The 25,869-nt window shown below is 38.8% G+C and overlaps 2 protein-coding genes across 3 annotated transcripts; one reads left to right on the top strand and one right to left on the bottom strand.

Annotated features, from left to right (window-relative positions):
* The first annotated feature begins 463 nt into the window (after positions 1-463).
* On the top strand, positions 464-19,387 carry sart3 (spliceosome associated factor 3, U4/U6 recycling protein). The gene is made up of 18 exons (XM_056263808.1): positions 464-711; positions 5,480-5,606; positions 6,064-6,168; positions 6,407-6,591; positions 6,796-6,901; positions 7,651-7,775; positions 10,432-10,587; positions 13,027-13,165; positions 13,428-13,751; positions 13,836-13,894; positions 14,011-14,120; positions 16,154-16,266; positions 16,352-16,428; positions 16,621-16,789; positions 16,936-17,402; positions 17,538-17,690; positions 17,896-18,083; positions 18,952-19,387. Exons 1-18 carry the CDS (start codon positions 514-516, stop codon positions 19,160-19,162), a joined length of 3,012 nt encoding a protein of 1,003 aa, XP_056119783.1. The 5' UTR covers positions 464-513; the 3' UTR covers positions 19,163-19,387.
* A 2,409-nt stretch (positions 19,388-21,796) lies between these two features.
* Positions 21,797-25,635, bottom strand: ficd (FIC domain protein adenylyltransferase). Of its 2 annotated transcripts, none has more exons than XM_056263806.1 (3): positions 25,518-25,635; positions 24,575-24,906; positions 21,797-22,969 (listed from the first exon to the last, which is right to left on the bottom strand). In XM_056263806.1, the coding sequence occupies exons 2-3, from the start codon at positions 24,843-24,845 to the stop codon at positions 21,894-21,896; spliced, it is 1,347 nt and encodes a 448-aa protein (XP_056119781.1). In that variant the 5' UTR covers positions 24,846-24,906; positions 25,518-25,635; the 3' UTR covers positions 21,797-21,893. The 2 variants fall into 2 exon arrangements, with proteins under 2 accessions (XP_056119781.1, XP_056119782.1); XM_056263807.1 differs by having other exon boundaries at positions 24,575-24,923; positions 25,518-25,617.
* Positions 25,636-25,869: the final 234 nt, after the last annotated feature.

Genomic DNA, 25,869 nt, shown 5'->3' with positions numbered 1-25,869 from the left:
GAGAGGTGGAGCTGGATGTCATTTGGCTTTGCGCTTTGTTTTAATCACAAATCCGACAGTTGGAGCTATCACGGAACTTAACCAGCAGGGGGAGCGATATCACCCTGCACTTAATCATAGAATTTATAAATATAATATTTAGAATGTTTAAATGAGTAGTAATATTACATATTTGATATTTAGCATGCATATTATATGTTAATATTTTGGAATTTCAATGTATATGTGTTATTACCGCTGTCTGCTGCATTGGACAAAGGCGTGACAAACATTTAATGTTGACAAACGAAGAGAGTTTCTCAATCCACCACAACGAATTTAGTTGGAAAAAATTGGAACTACAGCATCAAACGCCAATCTGACAGCGGCCAATGCCTGTAGTTGTGACCGGACGCGCCCCCCTGTTTTTCCCTCGAGCCCCGCCTTCTGGTTGAACGAGCCCCCTTGTTTTTCGCGCGAGCCTGTGTTGTGTGCGCGAGCCCTGCCCCTGTTTCCAGGCAGATAAGACTCAACATGGCGGCGACGGGTAACGAAGAACAGACGTTGTTGCCAGATATCGAAGAGGAGGCTGAGGGCATGGAGCGAGAGATGGAGTCAGAAGAGGAGGAAGAAGAAGGGATGGGAGTTGAGCATTCCGAGGAGGAAGATGAAGAGAACACGTCCGAGGACGAGCGGGAGAATGAAGCAGAGATCCAGCGGCTGGAGGAGCAGGTGAGAGGAATGAATGAGGCTAACGACTCTCCTCACATACGCAGCTCTCAAAACACGGCACGAACGACCCTGCTGGGGAGTTTCTGTACATATATTTACCAGAACCCGTTTATTAGAGAGGTCATACATGCTTAACATACCAAATACATGGCCAGGAGTAATAAAAATAGAGAAATGCTTAACTGTTCCTGAGGAATGTGGCTAGCAAAGGCTTTAGTGAGCTAGCGAGCACTTGTGCCATGGTATTTAATCCCTCCAAACTGCCCCTTCATATCGCCTCTTTGCTTGTTTTCCACCCATATGCAGTCCCAAATGTGTCTATGGAGCTTTGTGCCCTTGCATGTCTAAAGACTTTATGTAAAATTTATAAGAATAAAGTTTACTGTTGGAGTGTTTTGATGACGCGTGCTGTGCGCACGGAGTTCATACACGCGCCATAGAGCTCATATAGAGGGAGCTGTATGCAACGGAGGTGTCAAGAGAGACGCCTATTAGATGCTGTGGTGATTTTAGACTTGAATCATGATTATTACTTTACACATTAGTTTTGGGTTGCATACCACATGCTGTAGCAGGAGGCTTTCATGGGGTGAAGATACTGTTGCACAGTTGTCATGTCCACGTGTTTGGTTTGGGATTCTTTGTGTTGCTCTGGTCTCTTGGGGGTTTGACTTCTGTTTTGGAGTGGATGATGATTCTGATTTGACGAACTGATGAAAACACCAGTGTCGCACAATAGAGGGGCTTTCTATGTTGCAAGCACTGCATGTTTCTTTTAAAAACTGTCTAGCAAGGTCATGGGTTTGATTTCCAGGGAAAGCATAACCTGATCAAATGTATACCTTTGATGCTGTGCAAGTCGCTTATGATAAAAGCATCTTCCAAATGCATATGTTATGCCAATTGCATAAAACTTAGATAAACTGGTCTTCAGCTGGTTTTTCATCTTGAAAGTATCCAAATGCCCTCTAAAATATTCCGACTGACCATACTAGAAGATCAGAAAACTGGCTTAGACTGGTTTAAGATAGGGTTTTTTTTTCAGCATAAGTGTCAGCTTTCTGTGATTCTGTTAAAAAAATTAACTTTGTTTTTTCCATGATAAATGCACAGGTTCGGTTGAGTCGCTATGACCTTGCATTGAATTGTTCCATTGTGAATTAATTTCTGACCATCATAAATGGATGAAAGACGGTGATTTGCATGGAACAGTAGTCAAGTCCCTGTTAAAACAACAACCATGCAACAGCTGCAATGCCAAATTTGCCAAGTGTGTCTGATCTCTACACACCATCAGCCAGTTTCTGTTTTGTTATAATGCATAAGAAAGCCAAGATAAGTTTAGCTTGTTCCCTGCAAAATATAGTGGATCAAGAACCAGTCACATTATCTGATTTATATTTTTAAGTCCTACAGATATTTGCTCTCCGTGGGAAGTGGAACTGTTCCAGTGTCTCCCACTCTTGCGTGATAGACTACAGTGAATGCTTGCCTTGTCCAGATGAATCTTTAGCCATCCCATCGCACCCAACCAAATGTATTAGTTAAATGTTTGGAAAAAATCAAGCAAGAATCTGTGCTGATGAAGTAATGCAGTTTAGAAGACATTATTTAGTTCATACCTTGCATACTCCCTTAAGCGTTGCAATCATGCTTCCCATTTAAGCATTTTCTTTGAGCAATGTAATTTCATATTGATGGGATGGGCAACGATTAATCGCGATTAATTGCATCCAAAATAAAAGTTTGTGTTTACATAATATGTGTGTGTGTATAATTATTTTGTATATATAAATACACATATATTTAAGAAGAATGTGTTATAAATATTTTAGATATTAATATATAATATCAATTATATATATATATATATATATATATATATATATATACACCCAGTATATACATGCAAATATTTCTTAAATATATATATGCATTTATATATACAAAATAATTATACACACTACTCACACATATATTATGTGTAAACAAACAAACTTTTATTTTGGATGCGATTAATCGTTGCCCATCTGATATTAAACTTTTGTAGGTCAACTTCTACAGGATACTTTTTAGGGGCTTTAAATGCATTTAAACATAATAAATGCATAAAACATTGTTAAAGCACCATAAGGTTTTGGTACACTATATTCTAAGGTTTCTGAAGCCATTCAACAGCTTAATGTGAGGTACTAATGAATATTTAAGTCGTTAAGTTAAAGTTAATGGAAATGTATCTCTCCTCAGTCATTCACCATTCAAACAGCGCGTCGCGTTCGGGTATGACTGTCAACACGATGAAACTCACTCCAAGATCAATGTTCCTGTTTTTATACTTTATTTGTAGAAAAAGGTCTATGGTTTTTCATAAAAGTACTTTGTTTTTCTGGAGTTTATTTCTGTTTCTAAAACATGAGTCTTTCTCCCGGGTGTCTGTTAGATCCCACTGGAGTAGACGGCACTATGAATTGTTCTTCAAGCGCACAGTAAATGAAATTTACAACTGTTAAAAGAAAAGGCTCAATAAACTGTTGCCATAGATATGATACACTAAGTAAGCATCAATATATCTTCCCCTTGTTTTCTGCATTTTTCAATGCGAAGTGCTGCACGCAATGACTCCATGTTGCTTCAAGCGCATCATTCTGTGCACGGGATGCACATATTAGGCCTATTATACTTTTGGGTAAGGTTTAATGGAAATCACCCATGGGCGATGCCCCCTCCCCTGTGGAATTAGGCCTGACACCACAGCTGGAAAAAATCCCAGAGGAAACACTGGATTGCTGCTCTGCCTTTATAAAGCAACATGAACCTCAATTCCACTGTATTTTCCTCTCTTCAGACTGTTGACTTTGCACCATCTGAACAAGCCCGTCATATGTTCCTCGCCATAGAAAAGCACCTCTTCACCTCGGACGGCAAAAAGACGTATAAGCTTCTGATCTCGTGAGGCGCCGTCAAAAGAGCTCATTGCAGCCACTGATTATATATTGTTCATAAAAAGCATCACTTAAAATTGACTCTTTTTTGTTTATTTAAATGAAAAGTTATGTTCTGATCTATTATTCTAACTTACTGTTATATTTTTCAATGGGCCAAAGACATTACAAAGTGAAATCTTTTGCAGGTGTTTTCATTGCAAGTTATTCAGTTGAAAAAATTCTTACTGTTTTTATATGTTTTTAGTGTAATTATTTGGTATTTGGTATTGATAACCAAACCACTGATGTAAACTGTTTGCATGGCTTTTAAAAAAAATGCTGGGTGGCATTGTTTTACATGTTTGTCCAATCAATATTCACTTACGTCACTGGTAGTTCCTAATGTGCTGGGTTAGACCCTACTCTGAAGTAGGAGCTAATTCAGTCCCCCCAAAAGGCGTTTCTATAGCTAACATCATTGCCAGTTCCTGCGGTGCAAACACACCAAAAAGCGAGTACTTCCGCCTAGGAATGGGACGGTATGAAAATTTAACATCACGATTATAGTGACCAAAATTATCGTGATTATCAATATTATCACGGTTTTGTTAAAACGAGATTAAAGTGTTCAAATAAAGATTGATGCTTACACTGAAAACATTTCAACAAGTTTTATATTTGAAAAATCAGCAAACAACAAATAAAACAAGCAGCTCTATGCACTTTTTAAAGCAAGATTCTATTCTGTGGCATTTCCTTCTTTATAATGACCGTTGTCAATAGCAACGCAACACATCCATGTATCACAACGGAAGCGCTTGTTTCATTCAAATACAACTTGCCGTCTTGCGTCTCCGTTTTTGATTGTAAACAAACAAATTATTTCATTTTCAATGCAGAGTTTGATAATATTGTTGTGATCATCTTGTCTGGACGATTGTTTTGTACTCTGTACAAAATGGATTTATAAACGGGTGAGATTTAAAATATTAATCTCAATTCAATATGTCCCCGTAATTATGTGTTAAAAAAATGGGGGTAATGAGTAGGCTATAATGAATATACATTACTATACATTCAATGTCACTCTTAATACTCTTGTTTGGACTTTCACGTTCGTCTTTGGCTCAAAGCCACTTGCTGCGAACTTTTCTTCGCGGAAGCTTCACGTATATTTGAAAGAGATAAAAAAGAGAGATTTTATCTCAAAACTATATTTTGTGCCCAATTATTTCCCAGACGTAGTTTTGGAATTGAGGTCTAAGTTAACTTTCCTTGCGTTCGCTGTAACAGTGGGTGATGGTCACACAAGACGACTCGGCAGATTTGAAGTGTTTCTATTGCAGCGACTTTTTATGTGCATGTTCTGCAGACAGGGTGACCATCCTCGGTTAAGTTTCCCTCAAGACTTTTGTAAAAAGGCAAAATATGACCACCTCAGATTTGGTCCTCTTAAAAGGCTGACGAATCTCCTGAGCACGGTCACTGCCTTCCGCCATTCCTTCTCGAATAAAAAACAAAACATCATTGCCAGCTGTGCCTGCGTCAGACTGTTGCTGGCTGGACAGGATTTATCGAGTTATTAAAATGGCGATAATCAAACACGGTTTTAATGATAATTAAATTTTGAACGATATTACTAACCGTCAGCACATTTTATCGTGGTTTATAGTGAAACCGGTAATCGTCCCATCCCTACCCGCCAGTAGTTATAGAAACAATGAAAATGTTCCTCTGGTGCGAAAGCCCCTTTTGTGAATCAAGATTGCAGTTGTATAATATTTTGTAAATACCATGTGAATCTCAGAAAGCAAAAGTTAACAACCTGTGTCCCATTTCTACAGCTGTCAATCAACGCATTTGATTACAACTGCCATGTGGACCTGATCAAACTTCTGCGGCAAGAAGGGAAGCTTCACAGACTGCGTAAGGCCAGGCAGAAGATGAGTGAACTCTTTCCTCTCACTGAAGGTGGGACATCCTTATTTTGTTTCCTTTTGTTTTCTTTGTGTGCCTTGTGCGGTAGCCAGAGTTTTAGTGAAAGGACAACTAGTGCTTTTAGAGTCCTGGCTATTTTGTGAATTTGTTCTTGAGGTTTGAATACACATCACTCCCCAGGAAAGTTGCTTCCCAGAAACAGGACCGAGCAACCTTGCAGATAACAATTCATTTGAATTGTGATAGTGATTCATATTGATTTACTGGACATGATAATGAGAGTGTGTTAAAAGCGCTGGGAAGCAATAGGGGAGAAAAGGGGGGAAACCTTTGAAAGTGCAATTAGAAAATGAGTTGGTGTATATAAGGAATATTTTAAATAAAATAGGAAGTCTTTAAACGTGTATGTAAATGCATGTGTATGTATTACAAACAAGTGATGATATGGCTATTGCGTGCTATGTTTGACTGAATATGTTTGGTGGAACAGAGATTTGGCTGGACTGGCTTAAGGATGAAATTCGCCTAATAGAAGACGAATCGGAACGCGAGAAAGTCTACGAGCTGTTTGAGAGGGCTGTCAACGATTATGTGTGTAAGTGTGGCTTAATTATGTTCATAATCTTCAGTTCTTAGAAAACACTACACAATTTGACCAAATTAAACCTGTTTCTAAGTGTAATATTTTTGTTGAAGTGTTTGAGCGGACTATAAAACGCATTCAGTTACCACCAATAATCTGAAAGAACATGTAATTACTTCTGAATTGTTTTGAGATAAACCTGTGCTGGGGGATTAAAAACAGCTGCTGTTAAAATTTAACCCATTCACAGGTCCAGAGATCTGGTTGGAATATGTACAGTTCTCAATCGGGGGAATGGGAGCTCAGGGAGGGATTGAGCGTGTTCGGTCCATCTTTGAGAGGGCGCTGACTGCAGTGGGTGTACACGTGACTAAAGGGGCTTCAATCTGGGAGGCCTACAGGGAGTTTGAGATTGTTATTCTCTCAACAGTACAGGTATGTACTCGGGGTTCCTACTTAGATTTATAACAGAATATCAGCATGGCATAAAGTGGCTGTCAAAATAGCCAAGCTGAAAGGCTTGTTATTAAATATCACATGAATAGTAACGAGAAGTATGAATTTGTTTAAATATCTTAAGTGATTGCAGTGTTTTGTTTTGTACTGTATTGGTGTTTTAACCCCTTCTTTCTTGTTCAGCCTCCTCCTGGCAGCGTTCCATCAAAGGAGCAGCAGGAGCTGTTGAATGCCCAGCTCGACCGCATACACACACTCTTCAGGCGGCAGCTAGCTGTACCTCTGATGGGTGAGAGCTGCTCTGTTTCTCTCACTCCAGTCCTCCACTTTCCCATTCTTTCTTGTCTCTTTCTCTTTCCAATGTTGGAATGAATAATCGGAAAAACTTATCCACAGGCCGAAATGTTCGGGGGAACGGATGCTGAAAGAATTTAGACTATGAATATAAGATTGCGCAATTTGGCAGAAATAAAATAAATTGAGAACAACATGTCTAGACTGAAGTGAAATCTGGTCAGATGGTATTGATTAAGACTTGAGTTGCAAATAAAATTGACCGTTGCATGTGGTTTCCTTTCATGTACGTTTCTGAAAGCCAAGTAGTATAGGTTCTGTCAAGTAGACACCAGCGCTGCCAGACACTGTAACACAGGCTAGAGACAGGAGAGCCAGGAGCTGCCTACAGATAGCCAGATGGTCTGGTTTTGTGAGCGGTTTTTTTTTTTTTCTTGTCGGCTGCTTTTGGCACCGGAGATGCGGTGGAGAAAGCGATGATCCCATCCCACTCAGCTAAGAGAGCCAGATTACAGATTGGGCTTTCGTACAGCACGGCTCATGTTTCTATTGCCCTATTTCTGTGTCATAAAATTTCCTTGTAGTGGTGACATAGGTGAGAAATGCAGTAGTAACAGAAAGACTATTTCAAAGCATCTTTGAAACAGAACAGATACTGTGTTCCAGTAACAGTGAAAATGTTTTTAAAGCTGACATATCTGGATGCTTTTTCTCATGTTTATGTGTTAACATTGTGTTGTGTAGATATGGAGGGAACGTATGCGGAGTACTCTGACTGGGCTGATGATGGCGTACCTGAGACGGTCACACACCAGTACAAACGTGCCCTGAAACAGATGGAGAAATGCAAACCTTACGAGGAGGCTTTGGTAACTATGCGCTTGTCTCATTGCTTTAGACAGGGTACCCGCGGGTCTTAAAAGCCTTGAAAAAGTCTTGAATTTGATCATCTCAAATTAAGGCCTTAAAAGCCTTGAATTTAGTATACAAAGTCTTGGATTTCGTTACAAAGGTCTTATATATTTTTTTTGCCTTTGCTAGGATTAAGTTCATACCGTAACAAAATTAACTGTTACTAATGTAGGCTAATTCAAAATGTATGCAGCGTTGAGCGCACCTCGCGCTCCACGTCATAGCAGAAAAAGCAATCGCGTGCGCACCCGTTACTATGGTTACTAGGCAAGTGAGGTACAGAACAAGATAGTACCTACCTAGCTTAATCCGCTGAGGCCACAAATGACATAATTTAAACCCCAAATAAGAGCTTTTCTGTTAAAAGAACATATTTCTACCCGTCTTTTCAATAGTATCTGGCAACCATGCGCGCCCTCTCTCTCTACATTGCTGAAGAAGCGCGGATGATTTGAAAACACAGACAAGCTGCAGTTCAGCGATCTTTATTTAAAATGTTGTACTTAAATTAAAGTGTCATTCAGTCGGTCTGTGTTCTGTCACGAGCCGCTTGCGCTGTTTGTGCGACTAAATCTGCGATCAAAATGCAGGCTGATATATCCACCAGTGTTCATACGAGCAAGAATGCAATGTTTCCCGAATATCCACACGATTTCAAATGTGACTTTGATTTTATACAACAGTAAATAAGAAAAGAAAAAAGGGTAACATTAAGTGATGTACTACATTGAAAACAGCATTATCAGGCTTGCTCTATTTTGCAACGAAATATGTGGCTTTGAACGAATCGTGAGATTCAATGAATGAATGACTCAGACTCACTCATAAAGATAGTGAGTTACTGCCACCTACTGGCGATTTTAATGTTTTTTATCATTGCAAATTTAATAAAAAAATGAAATGGAAAAATTTATTAAAGGGGGCAAATCTTGTCCCTTAATGGAAAGGGTGTGACTGCAGTCTAAGTGGAAGAGAGGGGGTTCAGGGGGAACGGCACTCTAAAAAATTGGAGAACCACGGAACTTAGGAAAAGGGATCATTATGTAGAACTGCACAAGTGCTACTGCTAAAGATTGCAATGTCAATAATTTCTCATCAGCTTAATTGAATTGGCCTAGAGAGAATAATTATTATGACATTTTCTGTCTAAAGACTACATATAAAATAACTACCAAAAGTAAAGTAACTGCAGTTTGACTAAAAGTTGACAAAAAATGCAAAGACTTTTCGTCAACTACAACTATAAAAAACAGGATGACTCAAATGTGATTAAGACCAATAAGCATTTTCGTCTGAAGACTAAGACTAAATAAAAAATGGCTGCCAAAATTAACACTGGCCTACACACACATGCGCGCTACAATGCTGTTGCATATTAAATATGACTGATAATTTAAGTAAAATGTTTTATTTAATTCAAGTAGCCTCCTTGTACGTAATTATTTTCTAGGGTTTAAAATGTATACAGATTTGACATTTTTCCCTCATACTTCTGTCGGAATGGGTACGAAGTTGGCATTGAATTTCAGTTGAAATGGTATTAAAAAGGTCTTAAAAAGCCTTGAATTTAAGTTGGAGGATCCTGGGGGTACCCTGTTAGAGACCCTTTGGTTTTCTGATTTTCCATCATAATTTAATGCAAAATGATTGGTCATGATTTTAAAAAGTTTTATAGCAGTAACCTGCTTACAGCCAAAATCAGTCTTCACAAGTGTCATTTAGAGATTCTGAATGAATAAACCATCTGTGGTAATGAAAGCTCTTTGTCCACAAACGTATGCTAATCAACACTATACTTTCACCCATTCAGGAGAAGTCAACATGACATCTCAATTTAATCTTATTTACTTTCTTATTACACATTTCTGGTCTTTTTTGGTTTCTTGTTTCTTCTTTTTCTTTCTAGTCTTTCATCCAACATTAAAGGCTTAAACCATCTCTGAAACAACTTCCTTTTTGGCTGACATCACTAAGGCTGCTTTACCAAATTGGTATTGGCGGCAGTCCTCCATAATTGACTGCAAAACCTGAACACTTTTCACTATTTAATTGATTCCCAGAGGACAAAATCAAGTCATGCTCTACCTTTTTTTCCCTGCTTTGAATATCCTGTTTTTCTTGGACATTTAGCACATTGGAGAAAGAAAATGGCTATGGGTAGCTAAGGTTGACTTTAAAGCTTGTAGACCTCAACCTGACAAATACATAAACTAATCAGTGACCCTATTTGTGTAGCAATAAAGCATTAACATGTAGATGATATTATTTACACTGTGCAGATTTTCATATTGAACAAATAATTCACTCAAGTTACAAGAGGAACTGAAATCAGAAAACAAATTCAACCTAACTAGTGCTGTTGCCATAGAAAGTGGAGAATGTGCCATGCTCCCAGAAAGTCATTTTTAATAGTAAACAGAATTGCACTGTACTTATTTTAAATTAAAGCACCCAGTCACCAATTATAATTAAACTCTACAATAATCAGTTCAGTGCTCTCGCACTCTTTTAAATAGAACAGATGAAATTTCCCTGTGTGGCTCTTTTTTCTGTTAAATTCAAACTGTTGTTTCTCTTTTGTGCTTTCTAATGCTGTTCTTTTTGATGTTCTAGCTGGTCTCTGAAACTCCAAAGCTGGCGGAGTATCAAGCATACATAGATTTTGAGATGAAGGAAGGGGATCCGGCCCGTGTCCAGATTATATTTGAGCGAGCACTGGCGGAGAACTGCCTTGTGCCAGACCTGTGGATCAAATACAACACGTATCTGGTGAGTGACTTGGATAAGCACACGTCCCCCTTTACCCAGCAGCCCTTCGCACAGCTCACAAAATGAATGTGCATCTGCACGTGTGCCAGCCCCATACCTCCCTCTGTTTATTCAGGAACATATTAATTGCTTTAATGGGATGGTAATGAGATGCACAAGCCACAAACGCGTAACAGCGCAGTTGCAGCTGAGAACACATTAGAGAGCCAGCACCTCACCAGATGGATGGAGGGAGGGAGAGGGGGAAAACGGCGAGTTAACAAGACAAAAAGAGAGATGGTGGAAGGCGCGTAGGGGGTGAAAAATAAGAACGAGAAGGGGAGAGAATGACTTCTCCCCATATTAGCAGCCAAAGCTTCTGTCCATTTGGGCTTTCTGATTCAACGACTGAAATTAATGAACTTCTGCATTAAGGGATATGGGCTGGAGTGTGTTAGTGGAACTCATTCAGGCGGTTGAATTCCTGGCAGCTATGGATGTGTGAAGTAATTAAATCAAGCCTCCATACTTGTACTCTCTTAGGTGATTAAATTGAGATGCTATTTAACTAAGGCCCCGTCCACACTACTGCGTTTTCGTTTAAAAACGGAGACCTTTTGCTACGTTTGCACCTCCCGTCCACACTAAAACGGCAAAAACCGAGACCCAAAACGGAGAAGTTTAGAAACGCTGCCGATCCGTTTTTCGTTTTGAATCTCCGGAGGGCGTTTTAGTGTAGACGGGTCAAGACGGAGGACTTTAGAAACGATGACGTAGTAGAGGCTCACGCTCGGCTCTATGATTGGGTGTCATCAGTCATGGCGTATATCTTTGCTAGCAGCTGTTGTACAAGTAAATTCTGCATTTTACAGCGCTATAACTGCCTACATGCGCCGGAGTCAAGCTATTATTCGAGCGATCTGTGACAATTCCCCGTGTGCAGCGGCGGCGTTGAGCGTACATGGAGCGTAGGTTTGGGGTTAACCCAGAGCATGGTGGGATAATTTTATCAATGAAGTTGTGTTTACACCGGCACGCGCATGCCCAGTGTTGGTGAATGGTCACGTGATCCGCGTTTTCAGTCGTTTTAATGTGGACGGATCAATTCTAATACGCAGCTAAAACGCTGGTGTGGACGGAGATCGTATTCGTTTTAATTATCCGTTTCTAAACTAAAACGCAGTAGTGTGGATGGGGCCTAAATGATATGCACCCCACACTGTGAGTCAAAGAGCTGCTTTGCCTAATAGATATATAGGGGGTTATTACTTGGTTTTACAAAGTGCTGTATTGTATCTAAAGCCTTCTACTTAACCAATGACCTGCACCACTTTAGGAACGAGTGTTAGATCCGTTTCCATAGTGTAATGGAATCTTAATTTCTTTCTTACTAATATCCATGCACCATCTATTCAGAGTATTTGGCTATAGTTTTATCTGTGGAGTAGTCTCGTATGCTTCAAAGAACGTTGCTACCATGATTGATACTTCAACAGATATCCACATTCAGTCTTTGATGAAACAAAAACAGAAGGGCAGTGAGCAGATGTTGAGTTGGTGTAGGGTGTGCAAAGCAGGGATTTTATTCATCTCTCCCGTTTGTAAAGCCATTGTTGCATTTTACTGAATGGTTATTGATGTAAGGGAATTTACCACAGACCGATTTGTCTTGGCTGTAGATTAAACCTCTTTTACAATGGAGGAGTGATTCCCTGCTGAATGTCATCTTTAGCCTGATGCTACATGTAATTTTTGAGCAGCAGACGTGCTTGTAAATGGGTTGGCAGGAGAACAGCAGTGGTGGATTGGACGGGGAATTATGATCATTACAGACTTCTCATCACACTCACCACCTGCTCTTCCTGAAGCATATTCAGTGGCTTTGGTGTGGAGGCAAAAAGGCTGAAGACCTTTTCTGTACATTTAAACAAGCAATGCTGTATTAATATCTTGATTTTACATATCTATAAATCTAAATTTTGGTTTTATTTTGACTTCAATTGTGTAACATGTTTCTGAGTGAAACAGAAAATTCAGGTGTGAATTTGCTCTTCATCCATCCTGACAATTCTGTTAAGTTGGGAAAATCAGGCATGCAAGTGCAACCTAAAGTTGCAGTCATGTTTGTAAAACAAAAGTATAGTTTTTCTCATTTCCTCTGCATTTGTTTGAAACAAGCCTTATTTCTGGTCTTTTTACCTGTTACATCCTTGATATGTTATTAAATAGGACAGCTTTGAAACAGGATTTTGAACTGTCCCTTTGGTATATATATTTTTTAAATGTTCAATTGAAAATTTTCTAAATTCACAGGCAGAAGGTTTAGGTGTTAAACCATCATTTTTGTGTTTGAGTCAAATAGCTGCTCTTGGTGGATGTTGCTTGGTCACTCACACCTACTCTCTACACCTACTGCAAAAAATATATATATTTAAAAAAAAAAAGTCTGTTCTACCTCAGGATCGTCAGTTGAAAATAAAAGATCTAGTGTTATCTGCTCATGAGCGAGCCGTCAGGAACTGTCCCTGGACCATGGGCCTGTGGAAGAGCTATCTTTTGGCTTTAGAGCGGCATGGGACAGACCATCAGACAGTGACAGGTACTCGTTCCAATAATTTCTGCGTCATCAAATGTTGTGATTTAGAACAGGATTCCTATTGTCATGGAAAACATCTATATAGTGAATATAACTTTCTTAGATTATGCTCAGTTCTAAATGTAAAATAATATATGTTTGTGTGCAATCTCTATGAAATAATGACAAAAGGTGTGGGAACACTGTAATGTTGAATCAATTTATGAATGACAAAAACCTTTTGCAGGAATAGAACCATTTTTAACATGCAAAAATATGTCCTTAGATGTGTTTGAAAAGGCCCTGAATGCAGGATTCATCCAGGCGACCGATTATGTTGAAATCTGGCAATCTTATTTGGACTACTTGAGGAGACGTGTTGATTTCAGCAAAGGCAAGACCATATGCTTTTCTTTTCTGCCCTTTTTTCTGATCTATTCTTACATTCTCAAGTTTTGGTCCACAGTCACAGCTGATATCAGATTAGTGAATCTGGTGATTTTACTATTGATGGATTTGTTGATCATTGCAGTGTGGAGCAGGGAGCTGGACGAGCTGCGGGCAGCTTTTGCACGCTCCCTCGATTACCTGAAACAGGATGTAGAAGAGAGTAAGTATCTTGTCTGATTGTCTTGAGGTATGAGAGCAGACTTGGTAGAAAGAAATGTCTCACTTCTGTCTCACTTCTTCTCAGGGTTCAGTGAAAGTGGAGATTTGTCCTGCACAATAATGCAGATCTGGGCAAAGATAGAGGTGAGGAAACACTATACCATTGCATCTGTCCATCCTCCATTAAGTAATGTCATTCTGCTGACTACAGTCTGTCCACAATTGTTACAGTGCTGCTTGTGTCTGTTTGCTCCAAACAGGCCTTACACTGTAAGAACATGCAGAAGGCCCGTGAACTGTGGGACAGCATAATGACAAAAGGGAATGCAAAATATGCCAACATGTGGTTGGAATATTACAACCTGGAAAGGTCAGTAATTTTCATCTGTTTGTACAACAAGTCATATGTTTTTGCTTCTGTTGAAGAACAAGATTTTCTTTGAATAATTCTCAAATCATGCTGCATAATGTGATTAGCAGGTTTTACACAAACTTGTGGAGTTTATGCAGCTTGCTGTGATTGAGGCAAAAGGGGGTCAACCCAAATACTAAAATATTCTGAAATTCACGTTCATTTGAGGGGGAAAAATGTGTACAGTCTTAGACTTTTGAGGGGGGCGGGGGGATTGTGTGCAATAATATTATTGGTTAATATAATTTTTCACTGGCTGTGTGACCTTGGTTATATCAACAGAAAAATCAGTTACATTTTAAAGATTGAGCAAGTTTATCACATTTTAATTACATTTTATGCAAACAAACATTTGTTTGTTTTATCAGAATAATGTGTGCTAATAGGTAAAAGATTTTTGTTGTCGACTAGTAGTCATTAATTTAAGCCATTAGTCAAGTAATCGCACGTTTATATTAATTTAATTACTTAAATATTTACTGAGGAGAGTTCTAAACCATGAGCGTTTAATATATAGCTATAGGCTATTATAGGAATTTAGATATTCCGCGCTCAAGCACACGCATAAAACTTGCCACAAAGCACTTGCAAAATTAATGATTATGCATGTCAGAAAAAAGAGCAAGGAGACATTTTAATAGTTTATTAATAAATTCGTGTTTTCTGTGTCAGTGTCGGCTGCAAAGATGAAGTTGACGACATTGACTCGTCATCTCCGCCATAGAAATGCATCTTTCATACAGATTACTTAAGCAGAGAGTATTTGTTTTCTATTTGAATGGGTCCATTTAAAATGAGTCATTTCAAGCTTTCTATATATATTTCTCGTGTCTGTGAGGCAAGTAGCCTATACCAAAACCAGAGTTTTGGTTCATTTTTGTGACGCGCTCCAGTTCACGGAGAAAGCACATCCTGTTTGTTTTCTTTACAAAGGCACCCAACGTTTTCTTGTTATTGTGAGTTTACAAAAATAAAAGTAGACCCTTTACAGCTACCTTTTACCCTCGAATGATGTATTTAGCTATAGTTTAGCTTCCACACTCCGCTCAAACAATTGGATATGTGCCTAATAATAGCACACATTTATCTAGGTTAAAGGGATTGTTCAACCAAAAATGAAAATAAGCCTATGATTTACTCACCCTGAAGCCATCCTAGGTGTATATGACATTCTTCTTTCAGATGAAATCAATTGGAGTTATATTATGTCAAGAAATTTTGAAGAGAAATGTCGGAGGATGTATCTATATAATATAGGAGGAGCTTGAGTTTGTTGCACAGCTCTATTTGTTTAAACCGCGAGAGGCGTCTAAGCTTACGATGCTCCTACATCCTACATGCGTCACGGGTTACTCTTGTGATGCAAGTCGACTTGCGTAGTATGCGTACGGTCTTCTGGCTGAAGCTAGTTATTTTAGATTATAAAGTTATAAATATGGGTATTTTTCTTACAAAAACCCATGGCTTCTCTTTAGAAAGCCTTTATTAACCCCCTGGAGCCGTGTGGAGCACTTTTTATGATGGATTGATTCACTTTTATGGACTTCAAAACAGAAATGGCCATTCACTGCCATTATAAAGCTTGGAAGTGTCAGTACATATTTTTAATATAACTCTGATTGTATTCGTCTGAAAGAATAATGTTATATACACCTAGGATGACTTGAGGGTGAGTAAATCATGGGCTAATTTTCATTTTTGGGTATACTATCCCTTTAATGTTTCAAATGATAAGTCATATTTGAGGTCGATGGATAATAGGGATGAACGTTTGGATATCCTGCCCGGCATACTGTAGTTACCACAAATAACTGATGTTTAGGATCTGTCCCTCACGGACTACGTGACTTGATTAAATTTTATGAAAACAAACGTTTGTTTGTTTTATCAGAATAATGTGTGCTAATAGGGCTGCCCCTGACTTTTCCTTAGCTAATAAGTTGTTGAGGTTATTTTAATTTATTTTAATTGTTTGTATGCTTGTTGATCAGGTCCTATGGAGATGCTGTTCACTGCAGGAAGGCTCTTCACAGAGCTGTACAATGTACATCAGACTACCCTGAGCATGTGTGTGATGTCCTGCTCAACTTTGAAAGAGTGGAGGGTGAGTTTAATTCATTCATATGTATATACTGCTGTTTATGTGGGTGTCCTGCTTTGAGTGTTTATGTGGGTGTTGTCTCTCACAGGCTCTCTGGAAGACTGGGATGCTGCAGTCCAAAAAACAGGGACCAAACTCAACAGAGTCAATGAGCAGAGAGCAAGAGTCAGTCCTATAACTAGCCTTTTTGGAATTTTCCCCAAACTTGGCATATATTTCAATTTCATTTATGCCCTTTTTCCTGTTAAAAATAACAGAAATATTTAAGCATTCAGATATGTATGTATCATGTTTGAGGCATCTGGCAGGAAGCTCACCAATGTTTATAAATGAGCCATCTGTATGCTGTTTCTGCAGGTGGCTATAAAAGAGTCTAACCTAGCCAGACAAGAGGAGGAGAAAGCTGAGCAAAGGAGGAAAGCCAAGGCAGATAAAAAAGGCCAAAAGAAGAGCCAGAAAGCAAACAGAACAGGGGATAAACGGAAAGCTGAAGACGATGGCGAGGAGGAATGGGGAGATGAAGAAGGTATGGACGGAGAGCTTTAGGTTCTATAATTCTGTTTAGTGTAAAAAAAAAAAAAAAAAATCTGTTTTCAGAGACATTGAAGCCATTTGTGAAAGCTAACAGTGTGGTTCAGACTTTGGCTGTAGTGACATATCAAACATGTGCAGAGCTGCCATCCAAGAGGCTCCGAGGGGAAGGGGACTTTGGCAGCACGGCCACAGAGGAGCTCATGGAGACAGAAAGCGGGCTTTTCGGCCGACGAGCTCCACCACCGCGTAAAACTGAGCCTCCTGGTTTCCGCAAGAACCAGCAGAGAGCGCCCGAAGCACAGCGAGAACCCCAGGACGTGTCAAAGGAGCAGCGCAAAGATGAAAATAGTGTGTTTGTCAGTAACTTGGCCTTTAATCTGGAAGACCCCGAGGGCAAGCTGCGGACATTGTTTAAGGGTTGTGGGATAGTAGAGCAGGTGCGGCTCGTGTATACACCAAAAGGTGTGTTTAGAGGCTATTGCTACGTGCAGTTTGAGGACCGGCTAGCTGTACCTGAGGCACTGAAACTAGACAGGCAGGAGGTGGATGGACGGCCCATGTATGTGTCTCCTTGTGTGGACAAGAGCAAGAATCCTGATTTCAAGGTATCTAGACTGTATACTACTGAATTTTTTGGTGTTTCCACGTCATCCCTATGTTCAAGTGAACAATTAGTACATTTCCTTTGGTTGGCTTTTTTAAAAATGTTAATCATTTTTATAACAATTTCTTCCTGGCAGGTTTTTAAGTACAACACGTCAATGGAGAAGCAGAAGATCTTTATCTCGGGCCTGCCGTACACCTGCACTAAAGAGACACTGGAGGACCTCTTTAAAGAACACGGCACAATCAAAGCCATCCGGATAGTCACCAACCGTTCAGGCAAACCCAAGGTGTGTAGGTCTCTGTCACCAACATGAATACAAAACACGACTGTCCCAGTATGCCTGAAAGAAGTCATCTCCAAGCTGATATTGCCAGAATATATTACTCGTGTCCAAAAGTAAAAAAAAGAACAACAACAACAAACATTTTAAACAAAAACTTAAAGGAATAGGTTGTTTTCTCTCCACAGTAATTTATGTGTGTGCTCTGTAGGGTTTGGCATATGTGGAATATGAGAATGAGGCACAGGCTTCACAGGCTGTGCTGAAGATGGACGGCACCATGTTGGAGAACTTCACACTCTCTGTTGCTATTAGCAACCCCCCAAGAAGGAATATGGAAGAGAAAGCAGCACCCAGTCGAATCCTGGGGGCAACCATGCAAAGGCAACCTCAGGGAGCGTAAGTACTTGATGCGGCAGGTCACATGTGTTGGATTTCTGCTTGTAGCCAAGACCACAGGTTTTCTCAACATAATTACTAACATTCACAAAGCCCCATGTCTCCAGAGAAAATACTTTTGTTGTTGTTGTTTTGTAATATTTGATCTGGGAAAGAAAAAGAGGTTTCCAGCTGCCTGTTTAACTATAACTGTAACTATCTTGTAGGGCTGAGCGAATAATTGCATTAAAACAAAATTGTGATATGACATGGTGATTCTCAAATCACAAAGGATGCAATTGAATTAAATAAATGTATGCGCTGTGTGTTTCAGAGTGAAGTGGCATTTTCGTTTTCTCACAGCACTTGCAGAGATGAATTTATGTGGAGCAACATTTACTGCGAACTGAGTTGCTCTGAGTTTGGGTCGCTTATAACATGCATTTGGGAACAACGTGCCAGATTTGTAAAGAGAAGCGCTTATAAACCTGTTGTTGTAAGCTCTCCCTAAAATGAAATTGTTTCTTAAATACTCTGTTACAGTGAAATATTACAATATATATTTATTTTGTTTAATATATTTTTATTTAATAATAATAATATTGATCATAATTAAAATAATTATTATTATTTAATAAATGTATATATTTAAAAAATAGGCCAGATTTTTCAGCCTCACAAAAAAAGTACAGCAAGTTTTTTTGTTTGTTTTTGTTTTTTAATCCGAAACCCCACAATTACATTTTCCCCTCCCAAATTGTCCAGCCCTAACATCATGTGACAAAGCCTCTGTGTTTTAACATCCTACAGTTTTCCAATTTTCTTTTCACAGTCCTGATTTACTGAAAACATCAGTTCTCTCTCTTTAAACATTATTATTTATTTTCAGAAGGGGAAAAGGACGCACTCAGGTCTCTCTGCTGCCACGCTCTCTGTACCGACAGAGTGCTCCAGATGCCAAAGCGGAGAACGGGACCGTTTCTGTACCACATGCCACAGTGACAGATGGAGTGCACGGAGGACCTGGAACCACAAGCCTGGACACGCAAACCAAGTCTCTGTCCAATGAGGACTTTGCCAGGATGCTGCTCAAAAAGTGAAATTGTATGCAGATAACACAAGAGGAATACCTGCCTTCTGACAGAAAGCCATGCTGTGTCCTTACGAAGTCCAGCGGAGAAACAGCGTTTTAATTTAGCCAACTTTCTGTAAATACGTGACCACCCTAGATATATAATTAAACTATTTTAACACCTAATCAATGGAGATGTGAGCTGTATTGTTTTCTTTAACCTCTTAGTAATAAAGAAAGGGGGCAGATTTCAGATTTCGTCAGCAAGTATTTTTTTAACAGGATGTTAAAACGGATGATGTGAACCATTGTTTTAAAAGGTATATGCAAGAACATTTAATATGAAAATACATGATGTATCATAAGTTTCAGTGCAGCTTAATTTCTCAATAGGTCCCTTTGGGGCAGCTGATCTGTAGATGCGTCCTGCACCTCTGCCTTGTCAAAGCAAACAAAAATATAAAGATCAAAACCTTTATTTTATATAATATCTGAACTGCATGTTGTATAAATAATTTATTTGCAGTACCACGACCATTTGAAACTCAACTATTTTGCATGTGTAGATTTACAGCATACTTCTGTAATGTCTTCATAAAAGCTCTAAATGAAGATTTAATAGGGTAATAGATGATCTTGTCAGCAAATAAAATCCAGCACCTTGCCAACAACACATTTTTGTCTAGGAGTTTCAACTTTAGTGTGTATTAGACTGCAGCACTTGATTTAAAAGCTGTGTCCTGTCCTGGAAATTAGTAGATTCTATTTGCAGTTTTATCACGCATTTTTGTATTTTCTCCAAATGCTGCCCTAGAATCTGGTTTAACTGCTGACACAGCTTGTAAACCTGCCTTACCTTGTGTACTCAATAATGGTCTGAAGGTTAAAGCTTGCGCTCTACAGCCAGATTCAATTCAACATACAGTGTAGAACCTTAGATTTCACATGCGTACGTGGTCATATTCAAAGGGCTGGCTGAGCACGATAGTTTTACAACCTATTTGGACCTTTCCTGAAGTTGAATCTATGCAGCTGTATATCGCTAGAACCTTCCACTACGAGTTCACCTGATTGTGAACCCATCATATACTGTATTGTGTATATACACACACCACATAGATCATCTTAAATGTCCTGGATATTAGTATTATTTACTGGTTTTGATGGCAATGATGTATTTCATCCACTATTAAACGTTAAGCTGATGTATTTCTTTAAACTGCAGTGTTCTACACTAGACAGTTCCCTCCAGCATTGTTCTTTTGATTGTGTTTGATTCTTGTTCAACCCCTCAATGGTTGACCATAGTTTTGTAAAACATTTGTATATTTTGAACGAAGTAAAAAAAAAAAAAGGAAAAAAAAGTAGCTCTATATATTTGCGTTTGATCACCACAGTGGCCTAAAGTAGTGATTGAGAAAAAAAAAAGTGCTGTTGCAATGTCTTGTTCCACACTAAAAATAATGAAAACATAGTATACATGTAATAAATTGTGCGCTTGATTTGGTTGACTCGTTTATTTGATTATAGATTGGTCATTTTTATTTACCACGTCAGTGTCATCTTTAGGCACTCAATAATTTCTAATAATGCTCTTGTATTTCCTGTGTTGCTCAAGTTGTATGTAGTTATATGGTTTCATTTTATTTGATCCTCTTTGTTTTAAGGCCTAAATTGTTTAATGAAGCAATTAAATGTATGTGGTTGTCAAATATATGACTTGTGTGATATTTATGCTCGCATTGATTTTTAGCCTTGTTTAAAAACAAATACATAAGTTTGATCTTTTGTCAAGGGTACATCTGACATTTTACTGTTTATCAGCAGGTCATATTTCACAACAGTGGATACTGACTATGAACCTACATATGAAAAGTCAAAAGGAAATTAAGACATAAATCCACTAAATACTAGAAAGACATGAGAAGTTGCAAAATAATTTATTACACACAATAATAAAATAGCTTTTTAGAAGTAGTAATATAAATTAAACCTGTTTAAATAGATCAAACTAAAGTGCTTGAAAATGGTGGCAAACCCAAAATTAATCAAATGATCTTTTAAGATACTGATTAAAAAAGTTCACATTGTGAATAAAACATTTCAACAATATTCCAGTAATCAATCTTAATATCCCTTGCATGATCATACATCACTGAATAATCATTTTCATATTGCAAAAGAAGAAAATGTACTTCAGTTACATTTAAAAATGAATGACCTTTTAAAATAAACCTAAAGAAACTTGTGATGTAAAACTAAATCAGGGATTATGCTCTAGTTAATGGCAAAGGTTTCATTTTTGAACATGACATTTCTTTACTGTAGCCTGGTAGCTAGTCTTATATAAAGAGAGAAAAGTGTCCAACAAGTTGTAGAGTTCACAATAAATGTACTTCAGCTGGCAAAGCGTCTGAAAATTATAACAAACCAAATTAAATGGAACTGCAATCTTTCAGCATTTCACAGACCTGTTCTTTTTCCAAGAAAAGAAAAGCTTTTCTTTCATTTCTAATTTAAAACTGACTACAAAGTTGTAGGGGTAAAATGTGAACAAACAAACAGGATTTGTAACGAATATAGCTACACATTAAATGCACAAAAAAAAACTTAAAATGGATCCACAATTTGTCCATGTACTGTAGGACCCAAGCTAGCAGTATAAGGTTAGACAATGATTTATTTCAGAGGCTGATATGGACCATATGGCACTTCAATTACATGCATGTGCAATCTTTTCCCATCTACCAACACATCTTTCAGCTATGCACAGGTATGGTGCGTTTACAGTCAGGGCAGGCGTGATTACTTGACCCAGGCAGCCCAACTGCATGCTCGGTTGTGGCTATCAGTAGCGTGTCAAGTGTAATTTCTGTGCATTTCGCAATAAATCGAATAAAGGGCCTAACGTCACCCTCGTTGGCTGTATCCAGGGCGGTGTAATACTCTACCCTCTGCTCTTTCCGAATGGTGATCGGTGGATAACTAGCTTGCATTAGAATCAAATTCATGAGCAGGCGGGACGTCCGTCCGTTCCCATCCACAAACGGATGCACGTAAACCAGTTTATAGTGCGCGAGAGCTGCAAACTCCACCGGGTGTAGATGCAGCGCTTCCTCAGTGTTCAACCACTGCACCAGCTCCTGCATGTGCCTGTCTAAGTCCTGCGGGTGCGGTGGGATGTGATGTCCCACGAACACCTGGCTAGCACGGAATCGCCCGGCTTCCACAGGATCGGCGTAGCCTAGAACCCGCCGGTGGATCTCTAGGATGTCATTTACAGTGATCGCTCCAGCACGGGACAGCAAGGTGGTGTTGATGTACTTCATGGCTACATCTACACCAATTGCCTCATTCTGTTCTTGAAGACTCTTACCTGGAACAGCATATCTGGTCTCAATAATATGGCGAATCTCCGATAGAGTGAGCGTGTTGCCTTCGATAGCAACGGTGTGGTAAATATGATGGTAGTAGGTCTCCTCCATGACCCGACGCAAGGCAGAGTTGCCCTTGGGGATGGACATGAGACGTCGCACCTTTCCATCGATGATTCCAAAGTGCCGTTGATCTATTTCCTCTACTAAAGGGAGAGTGCGATCCCTGCTTACCAGAGCCTTCTCGTTACAGGGCGAGATGGCGAGGGCCTTGGTGTAGAGGTGGTCAGCTTGGACAACATCTTTTTCCTCCAGAATAGTTCCCAGTTCAGTGAGCGCATCCACAAACTCAGGGTTCATGTTGAGTGCGTGGACAAGCAGCTTATGAGCTTTCTCTCTTTTTCCATTTTTCTTCATCTCCAAAGCCTGCTGGAGAGCCGCCTTTGCCTCCAACTGAGTCTCTGTAAACAAGCAGATGGTGAGCGTTACACAATACCACATTCCAGCTGAGAGACGCATAATCAAAAGGCACTATCACTTCATTTTTGTTCCAGTCGTATATATTTGATCTGAATTTATTACACAGTAAATTGCTTTTAAAACCTGACAAACATTCAAAAGCTAGATGAGACAAAAGCGTGTTAGAATAAAAAACTGTCAAAAAACACAAACAAACCCTTTTACATAATATCTAAGAAACTGGAATTTCAACAAGAAAAAAAGGAGAGTGAATTGACAGTCATGAAAAAATGGGTGTTACCGGAACAGTGTTGTTATTGTTAACAGAACATTTTAAAACCGAAATAAACTAAAATACTGATTAAAAAAACGTTGATACTAATAATAATAAATGTTTCTTGAGCACCAAATCTGCACATTAGAATGATTTCTGGAGAATCATGTGACACTGAAGATTCAGCTTTGCATCACAGGAATGTTACATTTAAAAAAATATTTAAAGCTGCAGTTCGTAGTTTTTCCTCTTTGTCGCCATCTCTGTTTGAAATCTGCAATTGCAGTTATTCGAGGAATTATCAACTTTACGTGGGTTGTGCCTCGGCACGGCACAGTGTGGATGAACACAATGTTTTGAGGAGAATGTGAGGCTGTCAGTCACCGCGCCGGTGTGGATACTGGCATTCAGAATCACAGATTATACTTTTTGGAAGTATGACCAACATAAGAATTTTCACCGGAAAATGTCCTCTGAACAAGTAAGTAACATCCACTTTTGTTCTGACCAACGAAGGGGGAAAAAGCATTGCAGTAAATCGCGCGTGACTTTTTTAAATGCCCTTTTTTAAAGCATTGCGTGACTACATTTAATGCCCTTCATATTTATCCTTGTTTTCGCATTTGATTGTTGCAGTCTCTTTTTTCTGTAGCCACTCCGAAGTCAAAAGTCTTTTGCATTTTACAACGGGTGAATCCCCAGTTGTCACCTTTCTGGATACGCCATCAATTAATAAGTTTAATTATATCAAGTGCTGTGAGAAAAGGCTATAAATCTCCATCTCCAACATCCTCACACACAATATAGCCTACTAGCCGAGACTCCTTTATGTGTACAGATGTGACGTAATGACGCAAAGACATGCTCAAATCTCCCGCGGAAATCCACCAGTACCACTGGAATTAAAAACATTATTATAAGCTTACCGTTTTTAATCGAGCTAAGGCAAGCAGATAGTTTTGAACACTGGCTGGTTATGTACTTGCTCAAATTATTTTGGATCATTTTTAACCCAAAGAAGTTACGGACTGCAGCTTTAAATAGAAGACAGTTTCAGACTGGAAAAGGATATTGCAATTATAAGACATTGAACCACGGCATCTGAAATATATATAATTCAAATTATTAATAATACATTTAGAGTCAATCAGAAGGATTAATTTCAGAGGAAAAACCTATTTAAATTTTTTTTTAAAGATTTTTTTTTTTTTTTAAAGATTATGAACATGTTTCATTTGGAATAACATAAATTATTCATCAAAACATTATGCACAATAAGTCCAGGGACATGCATTAAGAACGTAAATAGAGTCAGCAGCATCTTCAACTGTACCTTTGCTGGGCTTGAGTTTTTGTGGCAGGAGGTCTAGCGCTGTGAAGGGGATCGTCAGGCTGGTTGTGTGGACCACAGGCCGCTGGACACCCCCCCACAGCTGGCAGCGCAAAAGAGCAATACCCTTCAGTGTGGCACAGCATTGCTCCTCTATGCCCACTAAAGGCAGCAACAGAACACAAACTGATCCCAGGAGGGCAAACAGAACGGGTCCCCAACTCCAGAGCAGAGGACTGCTGCTGGCATGGCGAAATACTGCCAGAGCTGCCATCAGTCAAGGAATCCAGATTTCCCAGGCCACATGTCTGACATTCTAGCATGAAACTGAAAACCTGTGAGAATAGAAAACCTGTGAGAGAGAAGGTTAAGACAAAAAATGTTAAATCAAGATAAAAAAAAAAATCCCCTTACAGTCAAATGTGAGTCAGGTGGATCTGGGGAATTCTGACAGTTTATGAAATAGTCTGAATGTTGATCTGAATGCTACCTTCTTATGTCCAGTGATTTCTTACCACACTTACAATCATGCTCTTTGGTAGTCCGATGATCAGAGTAAAATTTACTTATGGTCAGGGGTGGCCACAAATACAGTAATATTGTATACATATTTTAAAGCACCTAACCAGTATTTGAAATGTATACATAAATGTATATATATGTTTTAAACACACTGACATTTTAAAACACACTGACGTTTTTTTATTTAATAACACAGTAGGTAAATAACGTTACTTATAATATTGTAGAACAAGATATTTCCACATCTGACACCTGAAAGATCACCCGATGGTAGACACATTAAAATAAACAGTCCAGTTCAAGTCATTACATCATTCATGCATTTGATTTCTACAGAAAGACTTTATCCCAACCCTAAAAGCAGCGGCTAGTTACGTAAGTTACTTTATAAAATGTAAAACAAGACGCAAATGTTCAGACATACCTTCTTGGTTATAGACGTGTTATTCTCAATATAAATAAAGGATATGATCAGAAATGTTTGCCCTGCTGTTAACAACGTCAACTTCCGCGAAAAGAGTATCGCATACTTGTAAGGCTAAAATTGATTGGTTGATTTTACTACGTATGCGTTCAGTGATTGGTCAGATATTTGCCACACACCCTCGTGCAGCAACACATTTTTCAGATCGTGAACCTACATGATTGGACAAGATGGATCCGTTGGTATGTAATGTTATTTACTCTAGTTAATCTAATAAGCATTTTTTGCCTGTTACAATATTATTTAAGCAGAGATATGTATTTACGTATATTATATTAGTTAAATGAATGAT

Source organism: Rhinichthys klamathensis, unplaced genomic scaffold (assembly GCF_029890125.1).
Source record: "Rhinichthys klamathensis goyatoka isolate OS25496 unplaced genomic scaffold, OSU_Roscu_1.1 h1tg000210l_1, whole genome shotgun sequence".
Classification (NCBI taxonomy): domain Eukaryota; kingdom Metazoa; phylum Chordata; class Actinopteri; order Cypriniformes; family Leuciscidae; genus Rhinichthys; species Rhinichthys klamathensis.
The sequence above is the reverse complement of the archived record's forward strand: the minus strand, read 5'-3'. Positions and strand labels throughout refer to the sequence as shown.